General features: G+C 45.6%; 1 protein-coding gene across 1 annotated transcript in view; it reads right to left on the bottom strand.

The window, feature by feature from the left end:
• Nucleotides 1-2,983: 2,983 nt before the first annotated feature.
• Cds2 (CDP-diacylglycerol synthase 2) overlaps nucleotides 2,984-15,858 on the bottom strand; it is a 63,651-nt gene continuing 50,776 nt past the window's right edge. The window contains exons 8-13 of the mRNA XM_005320497.4: nucleotides 14,618-14,705; nucleotides 13,946-14,014; nucleotides 12,867-13,019; nucleotides 11,191-11,310; nucleotides 10,583-10,686; nucleotides 2,984-10,339 (exon numbers count right to left, since the gene is read on the bottom strand). Of these exons, the coding sequence (XP_005320554.1) occupies nucleotides 10,207-10,339; nucleotides 10,583-10,686; nucleotides 11,191-11,310; nucleotides 12,867-13,019; nucleotides 13,946-14,014; nucleotides 14,618-14,705 (667 nt within the window). The 3' untranslated portion in view covers nucleotides 2,984-10,206. The remainder of the gene's footprint in view (nucleotides 10,340-10,582; nucleotides 10,687-11,190; nucleotides 11,311-12,866; nucleotides 13,020-13,945; nucleotides 14,015-14,617; nucleotides 14,706-15,858) is intronic.

Genomic DNA, 15,858 nt, shown 5'->3' on the forward strand with positions numbered 1-15,858 from the left:
CTTCAGCAGAGGGTGGCATCTACCTGTGGAGGTGTCAGAGGATTTTCCTTGGCCTTGGCTGCACACTGGAATTACCTGGGGACTTGCTGTGGATCTGATTGAAACACCATTCCCCATGTATCCACATGACTCCCTCCCCACATCCCTCAGGTGTTTGCCCAAACACCACCTTGGCAGCAAGACCTTCCCCGATCACCCTATTTAAAATTACAGCCTCTCCCCACCAGCATTCCATTTCCCTCTCCTGCCTACATTTTTCTTTATCACCTTTTCAACATGTTTGCTGTCTTCCCCTAAAATGAACTTCATGGGGACAGGGGCTTTATTTGTGGCTGCATCCTGTGTCTAAATGGGGCCTGGCAGAGTAGCACCTCAAAAAGTGTTTGTTGAATGTCTGGAAATCAAGGCCCACGTTTGGGAGTTCTGGGGTGGAAGACCATAAGATGCAGGTACCACACAGGTCCCCTGATACCATAGCACAGGGCTCCTCAGAGTGAATGGACAACCTCCCAGGCCTGGGTGAGTGAACCTTCAGCAAGAGTAGACACCACATGGTTCTCCACTTCTCTGGCACCACCTGAACCCAGTCTGAAAGAGAGTCACAGCCAGGCATGATGGTGCCAACTATTCCAGAGTAATCCCCAAGGCATGAGGTTAGCAAGTTCAAGGCCAACCTGGGCAACTTAACAAGACCTCATCTCAAAATAAATTTTAAAGAGGGCTGGGGGTGGAGTTCAGAGACAGAGTGCTTGCCTAGCAAGCATGAAGCCCTCAGTTCAATACCTATAGTTCAAAAACAGGATGGGGGTGCCTAGGTCCAGTGGTGCACAACTATAATTTTGGCTACTCAGGAGGCTAAGGCAGGCTTACAAACTTGCTGCCAGCCTGAGCAACTTAGCAAGACCCCATCTCAAAATAAAATATAAAAAAGGTCTGGGGAGGTGGCTCATGGTAAAAGCTCCTGGGTTCAATCCCCAGTAATGCAACAACAAAGGGGGGAATGACTAACATTGTTTCTCATCAACTATGAAAACTGGTAGCTTGCAGTCAGATTTTGTTGGATTTAGGAAAGTTAAGTAAATGTGATTTTTTTACCTTGGGCATTGGCAAGCAATTCATTCTGGAAATCCTAATACCTCTAGGTAAAAACAGTCCCAAGAGGCAAACAAACTAAAGGTCCCACAGGCCTGAGGCGCTAGCCCTGGAATGGCTGGTTCATTTGCTGAGCAGGAAAGAACAAAGGACAGAGGGGACTATTGGCCCTGCTCCTTGCTTCTCCCTCAGGGGCCCCAGATCCTCAGCCTGGACCAAGGGCTTTGTGCTCTGGACTCTCCCCCTGCAGGGCTGGATTCAAGATCACATCCCCTGGCCTGATTGGACTTGTAGGCCTGGTTCTAGTCTCAACTCCTGAGAACTGTGTGGCCTTAGGGCTTGAAGGGCCCATGCCAGTCTTACTAACAGCTGCCCCCAGTTGTGGGGGTGCTATATGTATCCACCACAGTGAATCCCCTCACTAGCCCCACTGGAGAGGGCTTAGGCATCCCTGTTTATTTTATTTTATTTATTTATTTTTTGAGATAGGGCCTCACCAATTTGCTTAGGGCTTTGCTAAATTGCTAAGGTTGGCTTTGAACTTGTGATCCTCCCGCCTCAGCCTCCTGAGTTGCTGGGACTAGAGGTGTACACCAGCACGCCTGGCTAGGTGTCTCTGTTTTACAGATAAGAAAACTTGCTGAGAAAGACTCCAGTCTCACCCAGTTAGCTGCAAAATCAGGGCTTCTGAGCTATCAGGACATCTGCCTGCTCGTAGCCATTCTGCTGCCTCTTATCCCAGACACTCTTCAAAAGTGGACACCGGCTTGTGATGTGTCTGCCTCTGGCCATGTTCTGCCCCGGAAAAGCTGCGACCTGGGCCATCCCTTGCCCCTGGGCCTTTATTCCTCCCCTGTATTCCTACCCGTGAGCAAGCAGGTCCCTGGCCAGGGTGGAAGATGCAGAGTGAGGGACGTGCTTGGTTTCCATTGAGGCAGGACTGGACGTGGGATCCCCCACCCCACCCCCAGAAATCCCCAAGGCAGGAAACATAGGGTGAAGAGGAACAGAAGGCTTCTCGGAGTGCTGCTGATGGTGAGACCTGCAAGGTTAGCAGGAATTAGGCAGACTGAGGGAGAGCTGGGGAGGAGAAATTAAGCAGGAAATGGCTGGTGCTAAGCCCAGCAAATGAGAGCACGCCTGGAATAATGAAGGGTGAGCCCCATGCAGGGTTGTTCAAGGGCAGGGCCTATGTGTCTGGTGCTAGCCAGTTTGTAGAAGGCCCTAGAAACCGCATTAATGAGTATGAATTTTAAGGGGTCCCAAACTGAGAAAGCTTATTCCAGCTCTGATGGAAGGGAAGGATTGGTAGGGATGGCCATACTGCAGGGAGACTGTCACAGAAATTCTGGAAGGAGAAAGGGGATTTCCCCCAGAGGCATGAATCTGAAGGACATGTAGAAGATACAATGGGCAGGCCTTGGCTACTAATGAGATCACTCCTGGCAGAACAGATGGTGAGTGAAAGAACACTGGATCTAGGGCAGATGTGTTCAAGGCCATGGCTCTGGCACGCAAGGTCTACAGGAAGAGGCTGCACAGGCCCCCTGGGCTAGGGACAGGGACCCAGGCTTTGTGGAAGTGTGATAATCAGAAACCTCAGAGTAAACAGGGACACCCAGGAGAGAATTCAGTGGGGAAAGGAAGCTTGGGCAGAGTGCTAAGAGATGGCCAGCAGAAGAGCCACCCAGAGAGGAGGAGAGCTAAGGAGGAGCAACCAAGAAGGTGGGAAGAACACCAGGGGTGCAGGCTTGAAGGCCATGGACAGAGGTGACTCCAGAGGCAAAGAGGGGTCAGCAGCACTGGGAAGTAATCCCCACCAGGACGGCACGGCCCTGCTGTACCCTTGGCCTCCAAAATGTACTCCCCCCATCAAAAACCACAGGCAACCTAGAATTTAATATATGTTTATTTGTGTGGTAGGAACACTCAGGTATATAAATAAGGTAAATACTTTTCAATGTACAGTATATCATGTTCGTACACTTCGTTCAAAAAGAACCTACATGTATTGTTCAACACTAATCAGAAGTGCACAGAGAAAGATCAGCTGTGGCAAAAACACTGATTTAGTGAAACATCAAGGTGGGTAAAGGGCACAGTAGGAGCGCACAAGCACATGCCTATCTGGGAGACCAAAGGACTCCTATCGGGCTCCACGCACCCAAGAGCTGCTTTCAGGCTGCTGTGTCTGAGGACATGAACACTGTCAACACCCAGCCTATCCAGTGCAAGACAACTCAATGCCACTAGGTCCCTCCATACAAAGGGGGAGCCAAAAATCTGCCCTGGGGGTGCTCCGCCCTGTCTCTATCATTTTGACCTACCCCTCCTGTTTTGGAAGGTATTAAGTATCAATAAATATTAAAATTTGGTATCAGTATCAGTGCTAGATAATTCATGAGCTTCAAATCGCCATGGATGGGTTTTCTGAGTTGTTTCCTGGTCCCCACACCCACAAGCCACCGGGGCCTGTCAGTACTCAGCTGGCCTCTGTTAAGAGTCTGTCCTCCGTGCAAAACTCCAGGCCCCTGCTCTGCCCTCTCAGTGTCTCAGGAGTCCCTTAGACAAGAACAATTTGCTGCCTCCAAGTCCCTGATCTCTCCTACTTCCAAGTCCTTTGGTTTCATAGGCCCAATGTCTGCCCAGCTCTTTGTCTTGGTAATCAGCCCCAAATACCCAGCCAGCACACTGTAGGGCAGAAACAGGGCTTACTAAAGCTCCTAGCTCTGTGTACAGAGGATTTCAAAGGAACCCACACACAAAGGACACTCAAAATGTTTGCATGTTCTGCCCACTTTCGTTCTTAACCTCTTTTGTATACTGGTGTTCTTCCGAGAAAACCCAGCAGAACCTGTGCATGAACCTAATGGAGGTGAGAAGGTGTTCCAGGACTGAGGAACGAGATGGCTGTGTGGCTCACACTAGCAAACACAATTTTACTTGGAGAAAAGGGAAGTCATCTAGGAGCTGAGAGCGAGGCCTGCCCAGTGCCTGGGAGAGCACTGCAGGACAGTTCACCGGGTATCCAGCCACCCTCTCCAGATAAAAGGCTGCCTGGGCCTGGCAGATAGCACAAGGAGGGAGGAAGTGTCAGGGGTAGGATACTGAAAAGACACGAGGGCCTCCAGGACAAGCCCAGATCAGTAGCTGTTTACTAAAAACCTCCACAACCACTGTCATTATCGTCACCCTCAATCATGAACTGAAGAGAAGAGACCAATATTTAAATTCTAGCAATGGGCCTTAGGGGCTCACTACAAACCCAACAGACAATCCCCAGTGAAGCCATTAGTTCTACATGATCATTCAACCAGCATAAGAATCCCCTGGATCCCACTGGCCAGAATCATTCCTTCAGAGTAAGGACACCTCCATTTCAACACATCCCCCAACTCCCCTATCTCCATTCAGAAACTAAGTTAAAGAAACATTTTTCACTTAATCCAGTGACTGTTCTCCCTTCGTTCATGAATAAGCCACTGAATCCTTTGCTAACCCAGAATCCAAGAGAAATCATCCACACCACCTGTCCTCACCTGCTCTATCCTAATGCCTTTAGGAAAACACAAAAACAAGGCCAACTTGTTACCGCTTAAGGATACAGGCAGAGCTTCAAGGCTTCCAGCTGACGTAACCTGCTTCAGCACAAGTTTGTTTTCTTCACTCTTCTTGGCCCCTGAAACCATCCAGGAAACTACAGGTTCCTGAGCTGTGTGCACAGAGCTTAGCCAGGGTAGGAAGTGGAGTCCAGAATGAGTCAGAAACAGCTCTCACTGTCCAGAGCAGAGGCACCTCCAGGCTAGAGGAAACGGCCTCTCCTCCATGGGCAGTCCAGACCAAGGCCACAGCAAGCGGACAACTCTCAGCAAGCCACTCCCGCTAAGAACCGAGAATTTCTGAACATCCTGAAGCCCTCTTTCCTTTGATCAGGTGTGCCTCCTAAACAATGTGTAAACCACCAAGATGCTCAAGTAGGGTGCTACAGTTGGACTACTACTCTCAGAAGGACTGGGTGGTCACTTTCCAAACCGTGAGCATCGGGTTGTGTCCAGGGCAGTGGCAGTGTGATAGCCAAGAACCCAGTCTCTGGCATTATACCAGTGTGGGTCAAACTGCCAGCTGAGCTCAAAAAAATTACTATTTATTGAGCGCTTACTATGTGCCAGACACCGAGCTAAATGTTGGCCCACATTATCCCATTAAATCTTCCTGATCAATTTCAGTTCCAACTGGGTCAGAGAGGTGGAGGCTGACAGTAGACTAGCAATCTGCCCACAGCTCATGCTATCCCAGATTGAAGTCTGTCTTAACCAATGCTCTCAGCCTCCCTCACAGAGCCTCAGTTTCTGCATCTGCAAAATGGGAACCTAATCCAAAGCTGGTTTATGTTTTTAAGGGAATAATGTACGCAAACCTTCTGCACTGTGCTTGGCACATATTAAGCACTGTATGATTACAATCATTAATAAATACACTGATAATGTCACGTTAGCTAGAGAATAAGGAGAAGCAGAGAATAGGCACTGGCAGAGGAGTGGGAGCAGGGTCTTTGAACAACAAGTGGATTTGAAACCCACTGGCCATAAAGCCCTAGACTTCACATATCCTACTCCTTTATTCTCATAACTCACCCACATGTCCTAAAACCCTACCACTCTAGCATCCAAAATATTCCTCCTAAATTGCCCTCAAAATGGTAATGTCTGGCCTTGGAAAATACAATCTCCATCAAAAAAGTAAGAGCTCTGCCCAATCAAGGGGGCAGCCCTGGTGAGAACAGCCACTTGAGACTAGGAGCCGTCACCATGGTCAACCTGAAGTGAGGAGTGTGGGAAATGGAAGGGGCAGAAAGGTGGGCCACACTCCAATGGAAACAGTGGCTAGTCATCTGCCTGTGAGGATGGGCCACCTCCCAAGGATGTGGACTGGGAGAGCCCAGGCTCAAGGGGAAGTAGGCCCAGCAGAGCCCTTAAATGAGGACCCTTCATCACTACTGGATCCAAACCCTAGCACCCTCTATGGACTGTGCCATAAGGCCCCCATCCAACCCCACAAACTGAGTCAGGAAGTCACAGCTGTTCAACTCCTTAAAAACTGGAAGCTGGGCAGCCCTGAGGACAGAGATAAAGGGGAAAGGAAGTTGGTTTTGACCATGATTAAAAAAGGAATATGAGGTTCTGACCAAGAATTTGCTGACAGTGAGACCCTGCTGCCCTTTGTGGATTCCTGTGTTCCAGACAAGTATAGAGTCCATAACCAGCTTACTGTCTTGTGATGTGTCTATGAAGTTCATCCGGACATCTTCCCCACCCTTACCTGAGAAGAAAAGGAACCCTGGATTCAAAAAAAAAAAATCACACCCCCACCCTGACTTCACCCCTTTTTCCACATGTAAGCACAGTGTGCACAACCATACGCCAAGGTGGAGTTCCTCTGAAAGACAGAAGACAAAGGTACCTAAGATATTACTAGAACAGGGAGAGATTTGGACAGTGACATACCACATTTGGCAGAGTGATGAAATTTCCCTTGGACATCCACCTGGGCTGGCTTCATAGGGAGGACGCTACAGTCTTCCTACAAAGGACGCTCTGCGCCATGAGTTTTTCACCTTCTCCGCACCCTACACTCAACAGCGGATGGACCTGAGCTTACTGAGACCCACGGTGGGGAGCTGAACTTGGAGATCCGTTCAAATAAGCCCCCTGCCAATTCTACAACTAGCCTACACACAAGTCACAGGGTCTGTGTAGTTTCCCTTAAAATATATTTTCTGGAATTTTCTTGAATAATGCAGATCAAGTTATAGGATAAAAGTCCATGTCCAAGTTCACCTGTATACAGTTTAAAGGTACACTTCACCCCCCACATCCACTGTAGAACTATACAACATTAAGAATAAATACTTTTGTCAATGTGATGACACTATAGCTACTAAATGGTTCCAAATATGAAACAGGCAAAAAAGGAATAAACACAATAAGGCCCAGCTGTCTTCAAGGCTTCACTTTCAGGAGTAAACACAATTGTGTGCTTTTTCGGTGTTGGAAGCATTTAAGAGGGTGGTGCACACCAGCAAAGGGAAACTTCACAACCCCACGAGCACGGTGAGCAGCCCGAGTGGAACTCACCAGGGATGCCCAGGCCCAGGCCTCCATGTCAGCCCTGGTTAGTTGGTCATCTCCTTATTTCACCAGGGTGAGCGAACAGCAACTGAAGCTCCAACCTGGCAGGGGCCAGGCCTCCTGAGCCTCAGGGGGAGAATGCTGTAACATTTCAGGTGGAGCTGGCTGAGGCACCAGCCATCCTTGTCCTGTGGGGCTCACAGTGTGAGATGGAGATAGTCCCGACTCCACCTTACTACCCTGCGGAAGCTCTCTCCTGGGAAGGTGTTCGTGGCTCTCTCGGTTACCTCAGAAGGCTGCTGGGAATGTATGGGATACAAATGGCAAAACATAGCAAAAATCTCTGAATCAGGACTACATACTACTTATGAATACATAAACAAGTGGGACACACATTAACTAAGCGTGGAGGTGACAAATACTGGATTCATGACAAGGGAGGGCACACAGTTCCAGTCACATTTTATGTCTGACAAAAAAAAAAAATGGGTCTAAAGCAGGTTGTGCAAGTCACTAGGATCTGCTTGGGAGCATGTTAAAATAGTCTCTGGAGCTTGTCTGAAAGTGGGAGAAAGAAACACTGTCATACAGACACAAGGTGGCATTGCTCTCCTCTCCACCTGACTGGGAAATTCCTCCTCCACTAGAAAGCACTTAGGGAAATCAGAAAAAAAATAAAACCCCAGCTGCCACTCTAGCCTCTTGCTGACAGCTCTAGTGAGTATCCAGCTTTAGTTCCCCAGGATCCTCCGTCAGTGACCACTTCCACAAAGGAGGGTAAGCCTCAGCTGCTGGCCCCAGACTCCCCCATCCAAAGGCAGCCTGGTTTCAGAGTGAGTCCCTGCTCCTGGGCCCCCACTGAGATACCCTCTCCCCCCTCCGTTCATAAGGACCCCACCACTTGCCCACAATGAGATCACAAGAGACAAAGGAGGTACCCTTCTATGTCTAGTTTGGTGATCCAAGTTCATTCTTCAATCAGAAAACTAGTTTCACTCCTAATCTCTGTTGAAGATTAGTTGCTAAGACACTGACACATCCTGAGGACAAGCATTTAGAAAATACCTGAAAGCATTTCCTTTTCGGGTGCCCAGGAGTAATAAGAACTTGCTCTGGGGAATCACAGAACAGTGTAAAAGAAGCTCAGAAAATGAGGACCCTAGAGTGAGGCTTCCTGCCCAGGGACACACAGCCAGAATATAAACCTCCAGCATAACATGTTTTGTTCTTAAGAGGACCTTGGGCCCAAAAAAGAAAAGCCATGAAGCTGAAACTAAAATGACAGTTCAGTGAAAAACAGATGCTTCACACCCACGAGGAGGGATCACACAGATATGTGAGTTCAAACTCTGTGAGGGCTCTAGAGTCCCCTGTGGATGCTTCAGTCACCTGGCTGATTATGAGCCTTCAGGAGGCAGGAAGGCCAACATTAAACACACACACACACACACACACACACACACACTTAGGGCCAGAACCAACCAGACTTCCAAAAAGGGGCAACACCGTCTTCCAGGTTCTTCAATACTTTGTGTTAAAAACCCAATGGTTTTACCCCAGTGACTTTCCAACTCAGAGCTGTAGTTTACTCACAGCATAAATCAAACCAGACCAAGGTGCTGAAGCAAGTCCTGCTGTCACTAGCAATGAAAGCAACCATGCCATGGAATAATTTTAACACATCTGTACACCAGGTTCTCTCCCCTGTGCTTGACTGTGCATTGGCCAAAGAACTAATCATTTTCCCAAAGCCCATCTCACCCTAATGAGTAGGGAAGGGGAAAAATAAATCAGTTTACACAAACAGTAACTACAACAAAAGGTCCCCAGTAAAATACACACTACATTTAAACTGGTCACATTATATAAAAAGTATACATTTAATCTTCAGAATAGCCAGGCCTCTCATAGGTTAGTTATGCCATAGTTTTTAGCAGGACTTTATGGATTCAATGAACAAGTCATGGTATAATTGAAATCATGGTAAGAAATAAGGGTGTTTTAGAACAAACATAGATACACACTTGCCTCAAGAGTAATATATACACAACACAGCAGCTACATGGTGTTCAGCGAGGGGCGTGCAAACCAAAAGCCCTCTCTCCCTGCCTCTGGTTAGGGTCCCCAGTGAGGGCCCCCAGGAAGGACTCAGCAGCAAGTCTACAGCACAAATGCCAACGGCCTCAGCCCTGAAAAGACAAAGTTCACTGGACTGTCCTCCAGGAGACACTGGAGCCTAAATCATAGGAAGGGGGGCTCAGTTACTCAGTGCTTCTACTGCATACACTTGAAATATTACAGTGTGGGGTTTTTCCAGACTATCATAAATAATTTTTCATGCTTTCAAAAATAAAAATAAAAACTAAAACCTTCTTTCAGTCTGAAATGAAGTGAAACCATACATAAAGCAGAGCTTCTTTGAGCCTCTGCAGGGCTTCAGTGTGGACAGAATGCTCCTCTGATCAACAAGCCTGCATTCCTTTAGCCTGGAGAGGGCAACCCTCCACAGCTCCCAGGCAGGCACTGGTAGAGAAGAGCCAGTGAATGCTGTCAAGAACAGCAGGTGTCCAAGCTGTGTGCCCAGCACTAGTGGGAGAGCCACCTAAATGGGTTCACACAGATGAATGCCACTCTCACTGGGTCCAGTAACAGCTTGACAGGGATCACATCCTGAGCTGGGCAACACTGTCTTCCGGGTTGCTCAATTCTTCTGTTTAATATACCCAAATGGTTTTGCCCTCATGACTTCTTTCCAACTCAACTACAGTTTACTCACAATCCAAATCATAAACACAAAGACAGTATATACATATTTTTTTAACCCACAAATTAAAAAAAAAAAAAAACCTGCCTCCCCCCCCAACCAAAAAAAAAAAAAAGACAGTGAGTTGAAGCTTGTCATTGTCTAAGTCACAGCAGCTGGGCTTGTCTTGGAGACCTGCCCTGCACTCAGTTCTGCTCCTGCTCTCCTGGCCCTGGGGGGCCCCTACTCGTCCTCTGTGGTGGCTGTCAGAATCCCCTTGTCAGTCAGATGAGACTTGAGCGTGTTGAAGATGTGGAGCTGCTGATCTGGTCGCAAGGTCAGGAACTGCTGAATCAATTTGCTTGGGTTAGGGCCTCTGCAACAGAACATGAAGAAACAGCCCTGAGTAGGCCCAGCTGCTTCTAGGGCTACTAGAAAACTACTGCTCTGATCTGCAGATTCTCTTCTAAGGGCAGAATGGGGCCTCATGCACAATGACAACTGAAACTGAGTTCATATTTGAGATGGTTTTTCACTGGAACTTAGATGTAGCCAAAATTCTAGAAAAGCACCATACTTACAAAGCTGCCAACTTGGTTCAGATGGAAAGGCACTATACCTGATAAAACTGGCAATGTATACATTGACAAAGGTGGCCATCAGGTACTGGCAGTCAAAGCGATCCATGATGCCTCCATGGCCAGGAATGGTATTGGCAAAGTCCTGTTTAAGGCAGAGAAGGACAGGCAAGCCTGGCTTCAGTCAACAACCAAACACAAGACTGACAGTCCCACCCCAATGTTCCACCCCAATTTTTTATTCTAGAAAAAGTAAGTGAAATAAAAGTCAATATGCATACAAATCCAGCCTTATTACATGTGAAGAGAAATAACTCTTGCTGTGTTAGGTAGTCAAGGGCAAGAGAAAGAACTAAATCAAATGATAAGGCAATTATAGAATACAAGCTTAATAAATTACAAAATGTTCTTTTAAAGAGATAACAAAATTAACAAACTGAAAACCAACTATAGAATTTTCTTAGAAAAAATATACTTTTGTTTAACCCACATGAATGCAGCACCTGGGTCAAGAAGAGCATGTATTAATCACCAGGGTGCCAGAGTCTGGTGCTATGTCGATGGCTGATGGGGTAGGAAAGAGGGGAGGAAGGCAGAAGGTGGGCAAGGAGAGTGAGATGAAAGGAATAAAGAGGAAACCTCTGCCTACTTTGATTTTAAAGGCTCGTTTGAATCCACTTGCAAAGAACCCGCCAAAGGGGCCGATGAGTGAGGCAAAGGTGGAGAGGGCAATACTGTGAATCTGGAAGGGATACATCCGGACTGTTTTCTAGAAAAAAATAAGTGAAATAAAAGTCAAGATGCATACAAATCCAGCCTTATTACATGTGAAGAGAAATAACTCTTGATGAAACTAATTACACTTTTTTAAATCAAGAAGAAGAGTAGATTTTTTCCTTTACATTGTTATAAATTTCTAACATCTGGCTTAATGGAAGACATTAATATATTCTGTATTCAGGTCAGTCATGGTGGTGCATGCCCATAATCCCAGCTACAAGAGGCTAAGGTAGGAGGACCTTAAGTTCAAGGCCAGCCTCAGCAATTTAGCAAGAACATCTCAAAATATAAATAAAAAGGGTTGGGGGTATAGCTCAAATGTAAAGCATCCCCGAGGTTCAATTCCCAGTCCCCCCATCCCCCCAAAAATATTCTGCATTCAACCTGCTGCAATATTTTGGCGAAAGTATATAAAGAAAATCCAGCCTTACACAGTTCAAAAATGAAGCATATTTTAGTAGTCTTCTCAAATAATAATGCATATTAACACTACAACAGAATGTGACAGAGGCTGTTTCTTAAAAATTGGATGCAATGTGGAATCTGAAATCCTACAGATTAATTTTTCGTGCTCTCTCACATCATCCGTCTCACACTCTGAATGAAATCTTTTGCCCATGTGTGACTGTGGAACCATACATTGACCATCTAGAAAATACAGGTTTGCTAAGTTATATAAGTCTTCCAAATGTAGATACATTTCATTATCCAATGTCAAAATGTCACCTACTAAAATCACTATGGATCTCATCAGAAAAGTCTTTAAGAAGTAGGAGGCTGTCATGCCTACAGTGGCAGGTACATGTTTCCAAAATACAAACTTTCACTTAGAAGCCAAGTTCTATCATTGGTTAGCATTTGCTGTCATTTTCCTTGAGTGACAGGCTCATTTTGTTCCTTCTCAGAAAAATGTCTGCTAAATACCCAATCTGAAAAGATATTTTTGCCATATTCTTTTCAAATAAAAATTATGTTCCTAGAAAAAAACAGATTGTTCATTCCACAACCCAAACAACTGCACATGCTTTTCCTTCAGGCACACAGCAATATTTAGCAGGGAACGTTTTATGCACATTTTCCATTTCGGCAGAGTATTAAAATCGTGTGCACTCAAGGTCAAACTTTAATAAAATTAGCAATTTTACCATTTCATCAAAGGTGTAAGAGCAACTGGCTTGTCTGCATTGTAAGGGGGTAGCATGAAGAGGGTACTGCCTGCCAGCCCTATTTGTGCCGCTGCCTTAACTCATGCCTAGATGCTGGCCGTTTTCCCACCTGCTGTTTTTGTACCATCATAGAGAATGTGAGCAGAGTGGAAAAGGCACATAAATTCATTGTAATATTATGAAAATAGTTGGTACCTGAAGGATCCCTCTAAAGGAACCCACAAAACACACTTTTTGAGAACCACTGCCCTAAATGTAAAGTGAAGAGAAAGGTCTCCTGCCCTCACCCCGAAGCTAGTGGCTCTGGAGGGTAGGTGGTGGAGGGGGCTCCTCTTTGCAGTCATGTCCCACCCATTCACCCCCTGTGAGTGGCACATACCCAGCCAATGACTGACTGGATCACTCCAGGAATGTTGTACTCCTGCAGGCGGAACAGGTCCGAGGGCTCACAGTCCACAGTGAAGCTGTTGGTGTCGTTGTTGTACTCCACAGGGCAGACAAAGCACCTGTACCCAGACATCACGTAGGACAGCTGAGAATGAGGGAGAGAGACACAGGCATGAAGACGAGCTGCGTTCATCAGGATGGCCGACATCTGGCTTGGACACGTTTGTTCCTCCGTGTCCACCATCCTGCTCTCTGCAAGCTATGTACAAAGTCAGAGGTTCATGTTTTACCACATGTGCATTTTACCTGAATTTTTTTAATAAAAGAGGTTTATGCTCACTGAGGTCTCACTCAGATGTGCCCAAACACATGGACCCTGAAAAGGAATTTAACTACAAGACATTTCTTCCCATTTGGGGGAGCTCTAATCTATTTTTCTCAGGATCTCTAAACTCAATGACAACTGGAGGGAGGTCATGGGAGTATGGTACAATGACAGCAGCCAGCCAGGAGAAAGAAGGCTAGACGTAATAAAGCCAGGGGAGAGCAGCACTAAGGGACAGTCAGGCAACACTAAAAAAGGGAGAGACTGGCCTCAAGGTCCGAGGCAGGAAGTGGTGTCCTTGAAAGGGCTGAAAGATCATCTACCTCTGGCAGGTTATAAGTAGGAAAAATTCAGGGCTGGAGAAGCTTATCTCACCTCAGCCCTTACTCTTGGGTGTCACTCACCCTGATCTTGAAATACCAAATGCCTGGACAAGAACATTGTCTGCTCAAGTATCACCATGCCTAGGGATGAGAAGTATCACCATGCCTAGGGATGAGAGGGTTTACAAGGTTCCTTATCTCACGACTGCCAAAACCCTGCCTGGAAACTGGTGGGTAAAGAACAGCCAGCACTACTGTACCCCTCACAGAGTGTTCCATGCTCATGCATCTCTTTGGGGCAAGGTAATCAGCAGGACAGAGTTCCTTGTCTAGTGAGACACACTCCCCAGCCCTGCACAGGCCTTTGAAGTGTGGAGTGAGGCCTCTGTCCTCTTTGCCACCCGGCTAGGAACCTCCACCTACCAGAAGGCCGAACACCACAGTAGCAAAGAAACCCCCAATGAAGCCTTCCCAGGTCTTCTTTGGAGAAAGCTGTGGACAGAGAGCACATTCTTAGCAAAGGATGTCAGTGACTCAGGCTTTAGAAAGATTACTTGTGAAAAATATCTCTGTCATAAAACCATTATTCTTAACCAGAGATATGAAAAATTGTGCTGTATCTGTGTAATAAGAATTGTAATGCATTCCGCTATATTTTTTTTTAAATCAATTTAAAAAAAAGAAAAAGAAACCCTATTCTTTTAACCACATTACCTTCTAAAATTTCCAAAACATGGCTTCCTTTTTCCCTAAATTATACCCTTCAGTTTCCTTTCTGTTTCAAATATTCTTATTATTAAACTACGTACTAATTTAATCACAACACACAAATCAGATCAAAGCTCTGAGAGTGTGCTTTAAGTCTATAGAAACATTTCGTTATTTTTTTTTTTTTTTTTAATGAGTAGTTGTCAATGTTTTCTTTTGGCTTTTCCCTTACAATTAATTTACTACCAGTCTACCCCCAGGGGCACATGGTTACACAGCCACAGTGCACACCAGCTAGATTTCCTTCTGTCTGCCACATTAACCTACTCATATAGAAAGTACCATCCTACCCTCATGGTGATATTTTATGTTAGGGTGATCGTTTACCTTGATGAGTGGAGTCCGACCAAAGAAAAAGCCAAACATATAGGCCATGATGTCATTACAGATCACACAAGAAATGGGGACAATGAACCTAGGAAACAAAACAAAGTGAGAATCAACTCTACCAAGATGATAGTACCTCAGTAGTCCACCAACAATGCCATTGATAAATTCCAGAACCAAAAAGCTGATAGTGCATTTGTAACCTATTGTGGTATAAAATACAAAGAAAGTAAACATCAAAATCCATACATAATACTTGACACATAGCAGGCATTGAAATGTTTACTGAATGACTGCTGAATAAATAGAGAGTATCTATAAATGTCATTCTATTCTTTTTTCAATATACAGTAATATATACACATAATACAGATATAAATTGTAAAAGGAGAAAATTTTTTTCCTTCTTCCCCCCCATCCCTATCTCCAGTCTCTAAAATAACCACTTTTACTCTTACCTAATTTTTTTTGAGTAGTTACCTGTACATTTCTAGAACAATATATATATATTTGGTAGCTAACTTACTTTTTTCACTGCTTATTTCTAGCACTCGTGTGCCCTACTTTTCCCTAGGACTACCCTTGGAACAAAACCTCAATATGCACACCTATATTTCTTCTTTGCCCTCCTCTTGCTAAACCAATCACCCCCACCATGAAGACAGGTGGTGTTTATACTCATACCATCTCTTTCCTCACTCTCCACCCTCAAGACACTTTTTAAAGTTTTTCTATTAATTTAACATGATAGAAATAAATCTTGATTTCCTGGCCCAGCAACTGTGGGCACAATTCCCTAACTTCCTGCTTGAGGGAGAAATTTGGAGTGTGTGAACCTTTCTCACTCTATCTTCCAGACTCCACATTATTTACTTTGTCAAGGCTTGTAGAACAGTCTCTATAACAATGCACTATAACAATAATTAAACCTTCGCTGGAAACTTTTTTGGGGTGGGGATGGTACTGGGGATTGAACTCAGGGGCACTCAAACACTGAGTCATATCCCCAGTCCTATTTTGAATTTTATTTGGAGACAGGGTCTCACTGAGTTGCTTAGTTCCTCACTAAATTGTTGAGGCTGGCTTTGAACTCACGATCCTCCTGCCTCCACCTCATGAGCCACTGGGATTACAGTGTGCACCACCACACCCAGCCTTCACTGGAGAATTTAATATTAGTCACTATAGACTCAACTGACTTGTTTAGCCATGAATCTGAGGACTTAGCACATGCTACTCTT

Source organism: Ictidomys tridecemlineatus, chromosome 5 (assembly GCF_052094955.1).
Source record: "Ictidomys tridecemlineatus isolate mIctTri1 chromosome 5, mIctTri1.hap1, whole genome shotgun sequence".
NCBI lineage: Eukaryota > Metazoa > Chordata > Mammalia > Rodentia > Sciuridae > Ictidomys > Ictidomys tridecemlineatus.